A 16,243-nucleotide genomic window follows, 5' to 3' on the forward strand; every position below is an offset into this window, starting at 1 on the left:
TCTGAGGCTCCCTTGGGCCTGCCTTGGCTTAGTTTCCACAGACATCCACTGTCTGCATTTCCTGTGTTTGCATTTGGCTCTAGTGTTTGCATACTGTGTGGTAGTGAGGATTTTGGTCTTTGCTGAAGTAGCTCTGTAATGGTTATTTTACTCGATGATATGCCGCGTTCTATGACTGGGTACCCTTGTAATGCCACCTGTGTCCCCTTGTATTGTGTGGCAGTTGAAAAGAGGCATAATGCGGTATGAAAATGATTGTCCCTCTCTGTCACTCTCATGCAGCTTCTTGCTCTCATCTATTTCCTTCTTCTCTCATCGTTGTAAGCCCTCTACAGAAAAATCTCCTTTACGGTATTCAGTGCCTAATTGCCAGACTGCCTAATTAGGGATGTTACCCAACACACATCATACATTCATGCATTGAGGACATCTATCCTCTCTCATAGAGAGCTTACAGTCTCCTCATTGGCTTGTCCCCCACCGTGTACAAAATTTGTGACAAACCTAGTTTGCCATCTAGTGGCACATGAACAAATCACCGTTCAGTCACGTGGGCTCTCCGATTGAGTCTCTGTGAGGAAAGCCTTCATGGAAAGCTTTAGCCAAGAGACTATAGGTGCAATCTTGGCCAGCTGAGCTGTGTCTTAAGTCGGCTGCAGTGTCAGCCATCTCTTTATACGTCCCTGAATATTTAGATGGCTGGGAGTTAAAGAGAGCATTGTGTGCCAGTCAGAATGGTGAAAAATGCTAAGCTGCATTTGAGCCCCTGCCAGGCAGCTGTCGGCTTTGCCGTTCTCTTCCTGCCCCGGCCGCTCCTCTTAACCCTCAGTAAACAACTGGAACAAATCCTATTTTATTGAGGCTTTTACCAAGTGCAAGGGATCTCTGCAAGCTCCAGTGCCCAGGCATTTTCTGAGCTTGTGCAGTGTCCTAAGATGGCATCCAGCGAGGGCAGTCACAAGTAGGGAATTTGCACTGCCTGTCTCTAATTGGATCCTTAATCAGAAGCAGGTGAGGCTGCGGTATCTGCTGTGTGTTTTGTGACATTTCAAGCAAGCAGTATGATCAATATTTACCTCAGAAGCGTTAATAGCTGATTTGACACAATGAAAAGGGGCTTTGGTGAGAGTTCTGTCAACTGCAGCATATCGAGCTGCATAGTTGGTGTGAAGTCACTGAATATTTGTCCCCGTTCCCAACTGATACTCAGCTGATATTTCAAAGCTAACGCCCAGAAGCAGCTGGGCTGACGTAGTGTGTGTGTGTGAGAATATAACGTAGGTGAAGCTGAGAATGTGGCTGTTAGATAGTTCTTTTCTTATAAAGAGAATATCACAAAAGCAAAAAAACTTGATATGCCCAAACTATCTCTGGAGTTTATGTCATGGTCATATTAACTTTCTCAGCATCTTTCTTGATAAATAGACACATATTGTAGCTAAGCTAAACATGGGGAAAGGTTAAAGAGGCTGCTACAGAGACATTGGTATTTGAGAGATCCTTTGTGCATACTTTATGCTGTTTTTTCGTAGTCTTGCTGATTCTTATGGTTCATGGTGCAAATTTTTAAATGGGAAATCAGAAAATACTTGCAAGGGGAAAGGATGACATTTCAGAATTAATTACAGAATAAATTAGCTTTCGCTGGCAGTGTGAGTAATTGTATATATCTTGTCTGAGTCTGGATACAATAAATGCTTCTAGCGGACTATAAGTTTAACTGAAGGATTGAGAGGATCAACTTAGTGCATCTGATTGTAGAGTTTCCGTCCTTTTTTTACCCCTGTCTTTCACAGGCCGGAAGCAGACATACATGTTCACTTGGGAATAAATATTGTGACAGGTAGTGCTGTGGCAAAACTTCTCATACTTGTTTTGTGTGCATGCAGCATGTGTACATTTGTCTGTCTGCGTTTGTGTCCACACTTCTGGATATCCGTGTGTATTTTTGGACTGTCCGTGTCCAAATCAACCTTTCAACACTGGTGTGGAGGGATGGTTTTTTTTAGTCTTTGGTCCCTCGATGTACTGCTGGAGTACATCTTGCACACAGACAACAATTACAGAAAACCCCACAACACAAAATGCACCATCCTCTCTTTGTTCTGTGAATTGTTAAGCGACATGAGGATATTATGATGGTTTATCCTCTTTACTGTTTTGTACACATTTGTTTACCAAGTAAATACAGCTGCTGCTCATAAGCCACACAGTCAGTCCCAGTTAAACGCAGTACAGCAGTGAGACAAAAGGCTCAGGTGGCCTGAGTACATGTCCCCAGAGGGAGACGGGACTCAGCTCAGGCAGAAAGAGTGGGAGTGGCATGTGAGTTTTTCAGTCAAGAAAAGGTCATCTCTCCCATGAGCCACATAACATTGTCGCAGACCAACTTGGCTTTGGTAATGTCACATAGTTTCCCCTTCAGGACGTTAAACTTCTATGTCACACGTGCGACATGCAGAGGGACGAAAAGCAGTATACCAAAGATTTCTGGTGATTAGTCTGTAGAGGTGTCAGGAGTATAACCAGGCTATCATGAATAAGTGATTGTGACAGTCTTCTCCTAAACTTCAACATCAAAACCTTACTAATAATGGTCATACTGTATCCCCTACATGGAATTATAATTTAGTAGAGAATTAATGTAAATATCAAAAATGGGATAGTCACTTTTGAGAGCTTATCTTTTTTACATTGAGAGGTAAATTAGCAACTATAGTGATCTGGCATAAAGTCTTACTTTGTAATATATGGTGTGCATGACTGGATATAGACTGGTGTTATCCTGATTTCAGTGAAATGATTTTGCATGATTCTGGCCAAATTTGGTCAGAGCTCATTGTCTGAATAACAAGAAAACACTGATACTGCTTGTTTGTCCCACACTTATAAATTGTCATGATTAACTAATTCTTTGGCTTTCTCACGAGTAAACCTTCAAATGCCCAATCCTGTGTTTTGAGTACCTTTCTTCTACAACACAACAAACAGTCTGATATTACAGTTAGTTTAAACTGATTTACTCACTGGTAGCTACAGGGCTCAACACTAAGGATTGCCTGGGGGCAAGTAAAATGCTATGTGGGGCTAGTAAATCTAGCTGGTTGGGCAAGTGGTAAAAAAAAAATTAAACACATCATATTTTGGATCTGATTATGGAAGTAAAGGAGCAAAGGAGTGAGCCATACTTGCACATCTGCAGTACTGATAGGGCACTTGTTAGAAAGTGGCGGCGGAGAAAGGCAGTTTATGAGCTGAAGCGCAAGACAGCTTTTCAGTTATCCACGAATCAGGAGTTTTATTTAGGTGTACGATTTGGTGGAGGATGTGGGCAAATGTACAACTACGTATTGCCCATTTGCTGCAAATTTGAGAGCATAATGGATAAAACGGGCTTATTTTTTACAGGTAAGGGTGGGTGATATAGAGTATTTAGTAAAGATTAGTAAAAAAAAAAAAAATCTATATTTTAGGATTAATTTAAGAACAGAATTGCAACAAAATAAGTAATATGTTTACATGTCAACTAGGGGTGTAACGGTACACAAAAATCTCGGTTCGGTACGTACCTAAGTACACAAGTCACGGTTCGTTTTTTTTCGGTACAGTAATGAAAAAAATAGACAACTATTAAATATCTTTTACTTATTGGTAACCTTATCAAAACATACCACCACAGCAGTTAACTCTTTTTACACAATTTTTGAATGAAACAAATAAAATCCTGCTGTTTTTTTCAACACATTTTTTGAATGAAAAATATAAATATACATTTCTGCTTTAACAGTTTTACTCAATTAAAATAAAAAGTATAGTGCAGCTGGTCAGCTTTAAAGCCTGCTCAGATTCAGTTTTACTAGGAACTTACTTAGCTTTCCCACTTTCTTAAAGTGCAGTAAACAAAACATGCTTATATCTAAAGTGCAGCCTAAACAATTTTACTCAACTCCAATAGCGTTGATTATTTCTTTAGCGCGATGGTCAGGGAAGCGCTCTTTCTTTTTAAACGACGACGATATCGTAGCTTGCACCAGATTGCTTTTTCTAGTCGTGCCGGTTAACGTTCAAACTCGGGTGGTGTCGCTTTAGATGCGTTAGCATGTTAGACGTGTTTCCAAGCACATACCCGACCGCTGTTCTGCAGTGTCAGCACACTGCTTTTGTCTTGTCAACTTGTTTATTTCCATCTTCGTATTTTACCCTGAAACAAAAGTGTTCCCAAACGGAGGCCTTAAGGTTTGCGGGTGGGTCTTCAGGTTCGTCAGGCTCACTTGCCATGTTGTCAAAATGCGAGAATGTGCTGCACAAAGTGAAAGCGGAGATTTACGGTCGGACTCGGTCCGTCACTCAATTATGTCCGTCGGGGAACTAGATATTTTAAATGGTTCGGCTCACAAAAACGGAATTAAAATAAAACAAAATAAAACAATATCCTGCGCCCAATAATTCGGTACAGGGTCGTGCCGAACCGAAAGTCGCGTACCGAACGGTTCGACACAAATACATGTACCCTTACGGCCCTAATGTCAACCGTCTTCAAATATTCAGTAAAAAATAAACAAAAGTGATCTCTAATTTCTTTAGTTTGTAAACAACAACAAAAAGATATACATATATATTAAAAGTCCAACAAAATGTAATCTACCACAAATTACACACAGTTCCCAAATACAAAAACATATACCTTTGGATCTATATATACAAATCAACAGGAGATTTTCTTCTCTTTTTGCAAAATCCTAAATGATTGAGTTGTTTTTTTTTCCACCTGGACCTTTATGCTCTGCCATTTCTCCTCTAATCATCATGCTGTAACCTGTGACAGGCTGTTAAGACACCATAACTATCGCACATTCACATATATGTAGTTTTTTGTCGAGCTGCGAGCGTCACATAGGTTTATATTACCAAAGGCGTATGATAAAATGACAATGACTCCCATGTGTGCACGGCAAGAGACGCTGCTCTGCTGCCAGAGGAGCCACTGATCGAGTTCCCTCTGAGCAGTAATTCGCTAAAAGAGTCTGAGAAATCTGTGGCTGTTTAAAAAAACATAAAGGACGCCCAGGCCTAATGACGTCACAGTTTATTCCACACTACTGAAGCTGCTCCTCTTTTTGGAACCGCTGCAGAGTCGCAAATAATTTGGCTTTCAGCCAAACTTGTTGCTCTGCGCAACAGTATGACGTCAATGTCAGCAGGTCAAAATATCGCAAGTATCACGATATGAATTTTTCATATGATTTTAAAAATTATACCAGTATTATCGTGAACGAGATGATGCGCCACACCCCTATTTACAAGCATGACAAGTTTCACTAATTAACTTAAGCCTTTGTCATTATTTGATAACCCATGGTGAATAAAACAGTTTTTATTGGGGAAAATAAGATATCAGCTTCAGGCAAGTAGATTTCTGACCCACTTACCTGACTGGGCAAGTGAAAGAAACCGGAACATTGAATCCTGAGCTATCCCTGCATACAAAAGGCAGAATCATTTTGTCCCTCTGTGCTGTGTGTCAGGTTTGAGTTGGGTGCTGCGGTGTTCATTTCAGAAGGCTTCTCCAGCTTATCTACTGACCCCTCTTGACAGGGGCATTTGTCAGGTAGATTATGTGGCTTCTTGATGGTATATCTGCTTTATTGGTAAAAATGCGACACGTTCTGGCCTCTCCGTTTTACACCCCTGCGTTATCCCAGTATGGGTAGTCAGACAGGGAATGTCTCAGAGAACATGTTGACATTTGGGATAAGGATTATGGAGTCATCATAAACGAGTGCCTCTGCTGTGTGTCACTGTCGCTGTTGACTTTGCTCTCAGATTGGGGGCTTGTGTTGCAGGACTGAGCCGGGCCCCATGTCTGTGCTCTCCTTTCGCTCTTTACAACTCACAGCAGAGTTGAAGCCAGTCGAGGCTGGGATCCATGTGGATTAAGTCGGAAGTTGAAAATATGCTGTCAATCTACGGAGGCCTCCTTCTTACCCCAGCTCAAACGTGTACTCACTCCAGCTTTACTAGCACTGTTATTGAATTAGTGGTTAATGTGGAGTGCTTCTCACACTTCTGTTATATGGTTTGCAGGTTTTTAGAGTGGAACAGATAAATAGTGCTTGTGAATATGTGTTAGCCAGCCCATCTTTCATTCACTCAAGAAGCTAGTTCATCTTTCAGTCTGACTCTCCCTCTTTCCTCTCCTCCGCAATCCCTTCATCTTTCTCCACCTCCTTCCCTCCCTCTCATCCCTCATTTCCTTCCTTGCCTTCCTCTATCTCTCCCTCCCTCTAATCTACTGCAATGACCTGAAGGAGGGCTTCACACTGCAGCACTCAAATAATAATCAAGCACTAGGATGTTGTCAAATTTATAGGACACTGAGCGTTGCATAGCAACAGAGATTGCCAGGGTGATCCAACAGGCGCTGGAAGTTGGGTGAGGGAGAAACGGGGCGAGTGACAGGAGACAGGAGGAGGAAGGAGACATGACAAGGAAAACAGGAGACAGGAGAGAGGGATGAGATGAGAGTTTTAGAGTTATGATATTATACACAAAGGGGGAGATAAATGAGAGATGGAGACACAGAGAAGGAAATGAGAAAGTTAAGGCTGGCTTAGCTGAAAGAAAGGAAGTGCAGACACTGCTGGCTGGTCTCATGCTATAATTCAAGTTACAGCTATCATCATGTCGATGTATTCTGTCGTGGATTTTTTTCATATAGGTAGTTTTAAGTGTAAAAGTGACATGAAAATAGCTGAGCTGAGAAGCCATTTAACTAATGATCCAATTCCAACTGCAGGCTGCACTTTCTCTCTCGCTAAAATATTCGTACATTGAGTAAAACATCTTTTTGTTTTGCTGTCACACATTTCTCATGTTTTTTACATTCATATGAATCTATATTTTTTTCTTTCTTTCTTTCTGTCCGGTCTTTTTTGAAGTCCAAATCCTCAGTTTCAGTTTGCTGTTCATCCTTGTTGCCTAGAGACTGCTTTGGACTGCAGTTCACCTCTGACACTTTCCTCTGGTGTTGTGTCTGCCTTTTTCACCAGGAAAACTGTACTAAAAAATACACAGGGTGTCTGCGGGTCCTCAAAAATGTCTTTGAATGACATAAATTCAACTTTATAAATGATAGACCTTAAAGTCATTATTCTTAAATTTTATTTTGTGAGGTCCTACTTGCCTCAAATTTGCTTAATTTCATTTATCCATCCTCTAATTTCTGTTTGTCAAAATGAATCAAGCGCTTCAGCATCAAAGTCCATATTTCTGATGTTGAAAAACTTCCCTTGAAACATCCTTGAAACTAATACTCTCTATTTACTTTATAAAAGTACTTGTACCTGTTGGAGAAATGTAGATTAACCAAACTCACTTACATAACCAGATTCTTATATAAAACTCACCCCTGCATAGGACCACAGATGTACTACCTACATTTATACTTAGCTGCAATGCTTAAATAAGAAAATATGATTTGTGAAAAAATCTGTCCTAGCTACAGACTAAGACTTTTCCCAGTCGACCAATAGTCATCATTGAGGGCCATTAGTCGACTAGTCGCCTGCATGTTTACGTTATGTTTAATTTAATTATTATATTATATATTTTGGGCGGGGCAACACAATGGTTTGAGTTGAAGGTGTGAGAAAGAATAGTATCAGTAACATTGTTAACACTGTGCTACATTACAGAGAAATACAAATCCGCACTAATGAACCCTCATTAATATAGGCCTATATTTTATCTACAAGTGCACGTCACACACTGAGCGAGCCGCCTGTTAATGACGCTGTCGGCAAAGCAGTAATGATTGTGCTAAGTGGCTAATGGGCATGTAGCTACTTCCATGTTTCAGATGATACGTCATGTCTGTTGTTGACGAGTTTACATATCACCTTGGGTTCGTCCTTCACCTTCTCAAAATGATCCCACATTTTGGATTTCCTGCCTGACAGGTTATTAACTAGCCTGTGTAATAACCGCAGGTACCAGCCCTGTAAATTAGGGGCCATACACATGCCGCATATTTAACCGCCTTTTTGTGCCAGCTCTCAAGAGTGCAGGTTGTATCTGAGGTTGCTAAGCAACCTTAACAAGCATTGTATAGCCTATTTACCTGAAACCCCGAGTGCAGAGCTGATCTCCTTCCAGGCGCTGTTTATAAGTGTGTAGGCCTATCGTCTGTATGACAGATGTACAGCTCTGGGTAGCCCTGCACTAACATGATCAACTGTTCTGTATTTATCAGACTGAATATTTACAGAAGAAGGGAAAGATATCTGTCGGCTGTGATTGGTTTGTAACGTGACTCCTGTCTGACCGCTGACCTCCTTCTGTGTCTGTCTTTTCAAATTAAATTCGCACATGGTCCAGTCATATAGGTTTTGATTTGTTTTGACAGGGCCCAGCTGTTAATAGAGTTTCAGGTTTGCTTGTTTGTTTGTTTTTTCTATGACTAAGTGACCAATGAAATCTTGCCAACTAATGACCTTTGTGGTTGACTATTCGGGGGCAGCCTTATATTAAAGCTTTGTATAAAGATGCAGGATTCCTGGAATTAGTGCTTAAACCGTTAATGCACTGGTGTCACTTAAACACTGTCTATTCTTCAGAAAAGCACAAGTAACAGTTATAAATGCTGAATATATGATATGATGTTTTGGCTCTGTGAAGTAGATGTTGACATTGTTAACACTCCATCAAAGTGAGGTTTTTTTTAGCTTGTACCTAAAAGCATGTATTGTTCTCTGCAGTGTCAACACACCAACAAACTGTTAAGAATAAGTGAGGGGAAATAAAAGCTTTAACATGACTGGACATGATGATAAAATGACCTCAATTCAAAATGTCAGTATATCCCTTAAGTTACGCTTTTATAAAAGTCTAGGAGGTCCAAACATGACATTTAGACTTGATCAAATCATTGAAATGGCATTAACACAGAATTCAACTTAAGACCCCCGGTTAACACTCTGAAACACTTGTGCTAAAAGCTAAACTGTTAAAACTGTTATTGTAGTATTTGGGTGCTCATGGGCACTATGGCAGTAGCTGGCATCTTGATTATCTCAGTATTGCAGAGCCAGTTTGTTCCTTCAGAGGCAGTTATCTCGCTGTGTCACTGGCAGGTGTTTCAGTTTGGAGTCAACTGAGTGCAAACGGTGATGACAGCTGTGCTCTGGACTAATTATTTCTTGTCACTGTGCACAGATTTGTTGGGGATGGCGTGCTAACCAGAGGAACCAGAGGTCCTCTGTACAGAGAAGTGTCAGTCTAACCCCAAGGTCACCTGGCGTAGTCTTTATAATGGATTGCTTTGTTGAGAAAATGATTGTCTGAGCTGTTTCTGTTTATGAATAATAAATGAATATCTTACTAAAGAAAAATAACTCTGACATGAACTTCCAACATAGACACCAAGTTTATCTACACTCACCTACACGTACCTGATACTGAGAACACCTTGTTTATGTCAGTGAGGTTAGGGTAAATATTAGAAACACTTCACAGTGAAACAGTATAAAATTCAGCAGCACCACAAGCTACAGTCTCTGAATCATCACCTCTCTACATCAGTTTCAACAAAAACTGAACATTTTCAGCTGATTGAGCATGTTGAATTGGCGGCAGAGTCCATCAATAAGAGAGAGGTCGCTGTGATTGGCTGTTCATCTTAAGCAAATCAGAAATGAGAAACAGAAATGAAGAAAGCAAGCAGACATTAAAGTCAAGAGGGTACACAAAGAAGGCTCTTCTCAGTTTTTATCTCATCTCATCTCCATCTGAAATGAAGCAACTGAAGACAGAGTGGTGAAAGAAAGTGGTGTGAAAATGGTAGTCAAACACTGATTTGTTTCACGTATGTATCATAGCGATTTGTAAATCCGCTGTCTTAGATCTTATGGTTTCCCTTTTTGAAAGACAATTACAGAGTACTGCCACCTGCTGGTATGGAGATATATTTCCTGTCGTGCAGGCATGCAGTGTATGTGCTATTTGACCGCCAGCTGTAGACTTTTAGGTGTGTTCAAGTGCAACTTTTTGGCCCAGATGGGAGGCTGTGCAACATTTTGCCTTTGTCACTGCCATGCCTTTGATATGAACTTACCACCAGATATCAGGAACTGTAACATACTTTGATCCACTGAAACTTGGCTAAATCTTGGACACTACCATTCAACCAGGTGACTCTTTTTCTATATGCTGATCTGATAAATCAGAGGGCTCTGGCGAGACAATGGGAGGAAGTGAATAAGGACTGGTGTGACAGTGGGAATGTGAGGTGCTGTCCAGTTCCTGCTCACCCAGCGCCACAAGGGGAGTAAACACTCTGGATCATGTGCTGTGCAGAGGTGGCTGTAGAGCAGTTCTGCCCATGTTCAGGAGGTCAGGATATGTAAACTAAGTGTGATGCATAGCCCCAGTGATGCTGGAGATGGAGCCAGTCAGAGTCTGGGGCACATTCCAGGAAACCACCATTGACGTCACCAATGACATCAATGAATTCACTGAGTATGTGGTGGATTTATTTGTTATAAAACAACAGAGGCAACTGTCATCATACCACAATCTGAAACCAGTGATTACCAGAGACATCTGAAAACATGACAATTATAAAGCAGCAGCTTACGATGTACGAAGCACTAAAAAGGACTAATTGCCAGAGTACAAGTTGAAGGAGCTGACAGGATCGCTTGTCATAATTCTGTGTGACAAGTGAATAATGGTCGATTGGTTTAATGTGTCTTGGCCTTTATATTCATCATACTGCTAGGATTTATAGCAGGATGGTTGTCGTACAAAGCTTTAGTTAAAGGTAGGTGTACCTAATAAACTGGCAAGTGAATATAAATCCAATGTGACTATGCTAATGAAGGCAGTGATTAAAGATTAAACTAATATTCCTTTTTGTGAGCAGAATGTAACGCCAGAACTACATTTTTGAAACAGTAGGAAATATTTCCTGAAGGGCTTTTTCAGATGTGGAAATTAAGTCAGAAGCAAAATCATACCACTGTATCAGGAAGCATTTTATAACTTGTAGAGAACTGTACAAGTGAGCTTCAGGCCTACAGTGAGTTTGGTAATATGGCGTCGTCATTTAGTTCCTCTGACTTCATTTGTTGAAAACTGTGATCCAGAGCAACTCTGTTTGTTTTGATGATAATATGCAAATACGTGGACATAAAATTAGTATGCACTTTGGCGTTAAAAGAGGTTTAAGGGCAAATGTAGAGAAATAATTTTGAAAACTGCATAATTCATGACCTGCTTGGAATAATAGCATATGAAATATTCATTAGCTAAATTACTTATCTATGTAATCTGCTTTTGTTGTCGAGTTCAGGGGAGAAAGGGCAGCAGAGAGGGGATAAGGCTAGAACAAACAGTCTGAACTTTTTGCAAACGTAGCACTGATTCAGTGTCAGCCTATTCATTATCAGTGAAAGAGGGAAAAACAACACCATCCACCCTCACCGAAACACTGTCTTTGTTTGTGAGAAATAGACCTTTTACACAAAAGTGATGTGTTTTGAATCTACATACGGCACCCTTGTGCACGAGCAGTCGTTGAATACTTCGCCTGCCACTCTGACTTCTCTTCTCCTGCGCGACAAAGGCAACCAACCTCAATTACATTTTGAGAGGTTATTCCAGTGCAATATAATGTCAGTCATCTAAAGAAAAGGGTTTTAGAGTTTAAAGGTGCTGTTCCTGCACGTCAACACAGTTCGACAGTCTTCGAGCTCTTCTCGTCGTAGCACTCATTCATGCTCACATTAAAGCATATGTAGCCTCAAAGCAACATTAACACGGATGATCAAAAGGCGCTGGCCGGGCCTTTGTTGGTACATCAAACAGCATGAACAGAAGAAAGCGTGCAATTCCCAAAAGGAGGCACACACTGGTTCCACTGTGTCATTATTAAGGTTAATGTTTACTGTACTACACCTTGGCTTCTCCTGTTTTCATTAATCCTGTAATCTGTGGACTACAAACAGAGAAACACACACAGCATGTAAGCATGAGCGCACATGCAAACAGATGATTAAAAGCAATCGCTCTCAGTGAGGCTCCTTCCTTTGTCTTTTTCTTTTTTGCAGGCAAACGTACACGTCAAATTCGACCCAGTTAATCAAAGTCTGTGTGCATGGAGTGTCAGAAGGAAAGATTCGGGGGCGTTGCTTTGTGATTCTCTGCTTTGCTTTCAGCAGCCAGTGATCCTTCCCTCTCCACAGATCTACACCACCACTAACCGGGTGGAGGAGAGAAGTGTTTTTGTGTCACCCATACTGACACATACAGTAGGAGAGATACAATGTTCCAATATAGCAATTGTGTCAGATGATGAAACTCCTATTAGAAAGAGGTAATCATGTGTAGCCGTAATACAGATATCTGCATTGTCTCATACTTGTGCCTTTGATTACACTGCCATACAGTGAATTGATACTGGCCAGAGTATTACCATCTCCTAATTGAGTTGATTTTACATCCGTCTTGTGTGTGTGAAAGCCAGCTAATTCCAGGCCCCCCTTATAACACAGAGCCAGTGATGCTCTGCCAGTTTATGGGATAGCTGTAAGAATATCCACAGAGCTTTATCCTCTTTTCTCACGAGGACATAAACCCTCTTGATGTAAATTATACCAACTTTGGTTTGGTTCAGATCACATTACATCTCATTAAGATGTCAGCTTTTCAAGACTCGGAGACTTTCAAGCACAAGGGCTTTTTTGCAATTCACAAAATGTGACAAAATATGCCTTGAAACAAGCAAAAGTGGTTCAAATTGGTCCCTTCCTGCTGACCTCGTTTTGCAGCGCTGGACAGCACTGGCTAGCTCGGCCTGTTTGCTGCTGTATCTGCTCTTTGGGTTGATTGATGCACCGAGGGACTCACACAGCTGGAAAGGAGGCAGTAAACCAGAGGAGGGAACAAAGACTAGTGGGCCACACGGGGTGCAGCAATTAAGCTGTTTTCTTGTTGTTAATTAAAAGCAAATTAGAGACTGCGACAGGAGTTGCTGTCTAGCCTTAATTGCTGGCAGCATGCATGCCCAGACACACCTGTTGTTGCATCTTCACTCACTCATCTTAATCTTTTTTCTTTTTCTCACTTGTATCTTCCTCAGGGACGGAGAGGAAAGGCTGGGGAGCCTGGACTCAGAGGCCTGCCTGTAAGTGACAGTAACACAGACACACACATACAGAAGTGCTGCTCTTCTCTTTTAGAGAAATTCTTCACTCCCCAAATGATCATTTGTAAATCAATTGTTGCACGGTCAAGTGTGCACCTGGCTTTTTATGCAGAAGTTTGAAAGGTCCAGTGTGTAGGATTTTGGGGCATGTATTGGCTACTATTTTTTTGTTCAACTCAGAGTTGTTGCGTTTTTGTTACCTTAGAATGAGCTGTTTATATCTTTATATTGAACAGGTCCTCTTCCACAAAGTCTGCTATGTTGTTCTACAGTAGCCCAGGGCAGACAAATCAAACACTGACTCTAGACAGGGCTATTAAGCCATTTGCATTTTCACGTAGGCCAGCATAGTTCTCCTACACACTTGGCACACGGGAGATGTTTCAGCTCTGCAACCTCACAACTAGATGCCACTACGGCTGTTTTCAGACCTAGAGTTGTCTTGCTTTGGTCTGAATCAGGGACTAATTTTGTTAAGTTGCACAATTGCCTGGAGTTGTTTTGTGTTCTAACGGCAGCATTTACAAGCGGACCAGATAAAATGCCTTGTGCGAGAAAGCTGCTCTCGATTTGTCAGAATTTCCATGTGGGAAAAATCCAGGAAGTAAACAAAACGTTGAAGAAGAGTACACTTATAAGATAAATGTGACACTTTCTAATGTCAGAATGGAGGGACAACTACGCAGATTGATTTTAGCACTGGTCATCGTGTACTATATTGCTGTCATTGTTCATTTTAGTCAAACCATACAGTTTGAAAACGAGGCACGGCTCCAACTAGAAAACAGTGTTTTGATGCATTGGATGTGCTGAATGTGCATATTAAGGCAGTACAGGAGAAGGCGCACATTAATAATCCTCCAGGACTGTAGCATGCTCATGTTTAACCCAAACAATGTGTAATACGTGCAGTTGGTTCGGATCGAGGTCGGAACACATTCTCACCACAAATGAACCGCATCAGAGTTTGTTTGTAACCGGACAGAGACCATCTCTTCAAAAAGGTCTTGGTCCGGTTGTTTTGGTCCACACCTGCCCAAACAAACCGCACTTAAGGAGCAAATGAACTTGAGTTCGGCTGATCCGAACCAAACAGGGCAGGCGTGAAAACACCCTAAATCCTACACACTGGACTTTTTCATTGTAAAGTTTTCACAAGAATGCTTGTGTTTGGGAAGTACTGAGCATAAGACTGACTAAATGTGACTTGGATTATACTGTATGAGTTGTGTGAGAGTTAAACGGATGTTTTTATTTAGTTGTACTGTTGTTAAATGTGGTCCCCCAATGAATTGAGTTCATCAAGATTTCTTTCCCATTTTTGGATTCTTCTTTCACTGTCGAGGCATAAGCGAAAAATAAATTGTCTTCCTGAATTAAATGTAGCACGAGGTGAGTAAATGATAAACAAATGATCACTTTGGGGGTGAAGTTTTTCTTTTAAGAAAAAAAAGATGAACTCCTTCAAAATCTGCTGGACATACTATATATTGTAGTATATTACATTCATCTCACAATAGGGAAAAATTACCTGATCTACATGTCTGCTGTGATTTCAAACCAAATGACAAACCCTGAAAGCTTGGCTCAGACAGCGCAATACAGCAGCACACTGAACAGTACCTTATTTTCTAGCTTTTCTACCATTTAAAATCAATTTCAGTTTAACTTTATTTGACCAAGAATTCACCTGAGATTTCCCATGCCTATTTCAATTGAGACCTGGCTAAAATTGGACACATTACAAAAAAAAGTTGATCACAATTATAAAAGCATATTAAAGCAAACAGTCAATCAGTGTAACAGACATGCAATACAAAATCCAGCTTAAACAGAGCAATTACACTCTTCAAAGTGAAACATCTCTGGAAACTTTGTGCATTAATTCCATGCTTAGGCTGTATTGATTGCTTTAAAATCTTCTCCCACTCTCCCATACTGCTGTATTATTAGCACGAAACCACAAGGGGTATATTAAGGTAGCTCCTGAGAATGCTTGTATTGATGAGTAGGACAAGTCTGCCTATAAGGCCCGTTGACTCCTTGAATTATGGTGTTTTCCTCAGGCATCCAAACCAATACTAGACGCTGTTTGTGTGTTTGTGTAGTGACCCACACAGTAAAGGCCACAAACACCACGATGTGTTAAAGGAGACAGCCTGTCAGACCCTTAACTGCTCTGATGTCAGGACAAACGGGAGTGTTTAGGCATCATGTAGCTCTGATGCTTTGGGTGTCCAATTATTTTCATGCACTATCGCCCTGATTATGCTCTTGATCAGGACATAGGGTTTGTCTTACTTTATTCATCCAGAAATCCAGGAAGATTCTGTTCTGCTTCTATCACCGTTCTGCTCAATAGGTTCAATTATCTTTGGTATAATTGAGCCACTCACTGTTAACCTCTCCCGCATGACTCAATGCATTCCCTGCCTCCTTAATAACTCATAAAGTTGTAGGACACAAAGCCGTAGGACAAAAGAAAGACAGGATGGAGAAGGTGTGACATTTCTAAATGGCAATGTCCTGATGATACCCTTAGCATGTGCCAGCTTTTCCTCCGTCCCCTGGTATTGGCATTTATGAGTCACCTGTTTTGCTGAGGTAGATCTCAGGGGCAAAATCATCTATTCAAAACACACACACACCAGGGCATCACTCTCTCTTGTCCATTGGCAGCAGGACAGTGCTCGCAGTTGAGGGGGCAGCGGTTATTTTTCAAAGTCAAATTAGCATTGCACGACAACAGGAGAGTTTGTGAAAGGCATGCAACAAAGACACACTCAAAGATAATCTATAGACTGCTGGGGGCCAGCCACGTCTTTATGAGAACTAACATTAGTGCAAAGGTTAGGAAATATAATACAAAAGACCTTTGCTATAAAAATCTGGATGTTTTTCAAGCAAACTTGCCAATTTAAATAAAGGTCAGGAAATGCTTGGGAAGGTTAAAAACTGATGACGAAAAATAAATTACGTATGTCCGGTTCACAAGCATTCATTTCATTGTCTTTTTGTGAAATCCTTTTATCTTTTCTC

General features: G+C 40.9%; 1 protein-coding gene across 7 annotated transcripts in view; it reads left to right on the forward strand.

Annotated features, from left to right (window-relative positions):
• Window positions 1-16,243, forward strand: part of LOC117248554 (uncharacterized) — a 140,509-nt gene that overhangs the window by 59,277 nt on the left and 64,989 nt on the right. For all 7 annotated transcript variants that reach the window (XM_078176149.1, XM_033613748.2, XM_078176151.1 and 4 more), the window contains one exon: window positions 13,139-13,183. In XM_078176149.1, coding sequence (XP_078032275.1) covers window positions 13,139-13,183 — 45 coding nt within the window. The remainder of the gene's footprint in view (window positions 1-13,138; window positions 13,184-16,243) is intronic.

This window comes from Epinephelus lanceolatus, chromosome 17 (assembly GCF_041903045.1).
Source record: "Epinephelus lanceolatus isolate andai-2023 chromosome 17, ASM4190304v1, whole genome shotgun sequence".
NCBI classification, from domain to species: domain Eukaryota; kingdom Metazoa; phylum Chordata; class Actinopteri; order Perciformes; family Serranidae; genus Epinephelus; species Epinephelus lanceolatus.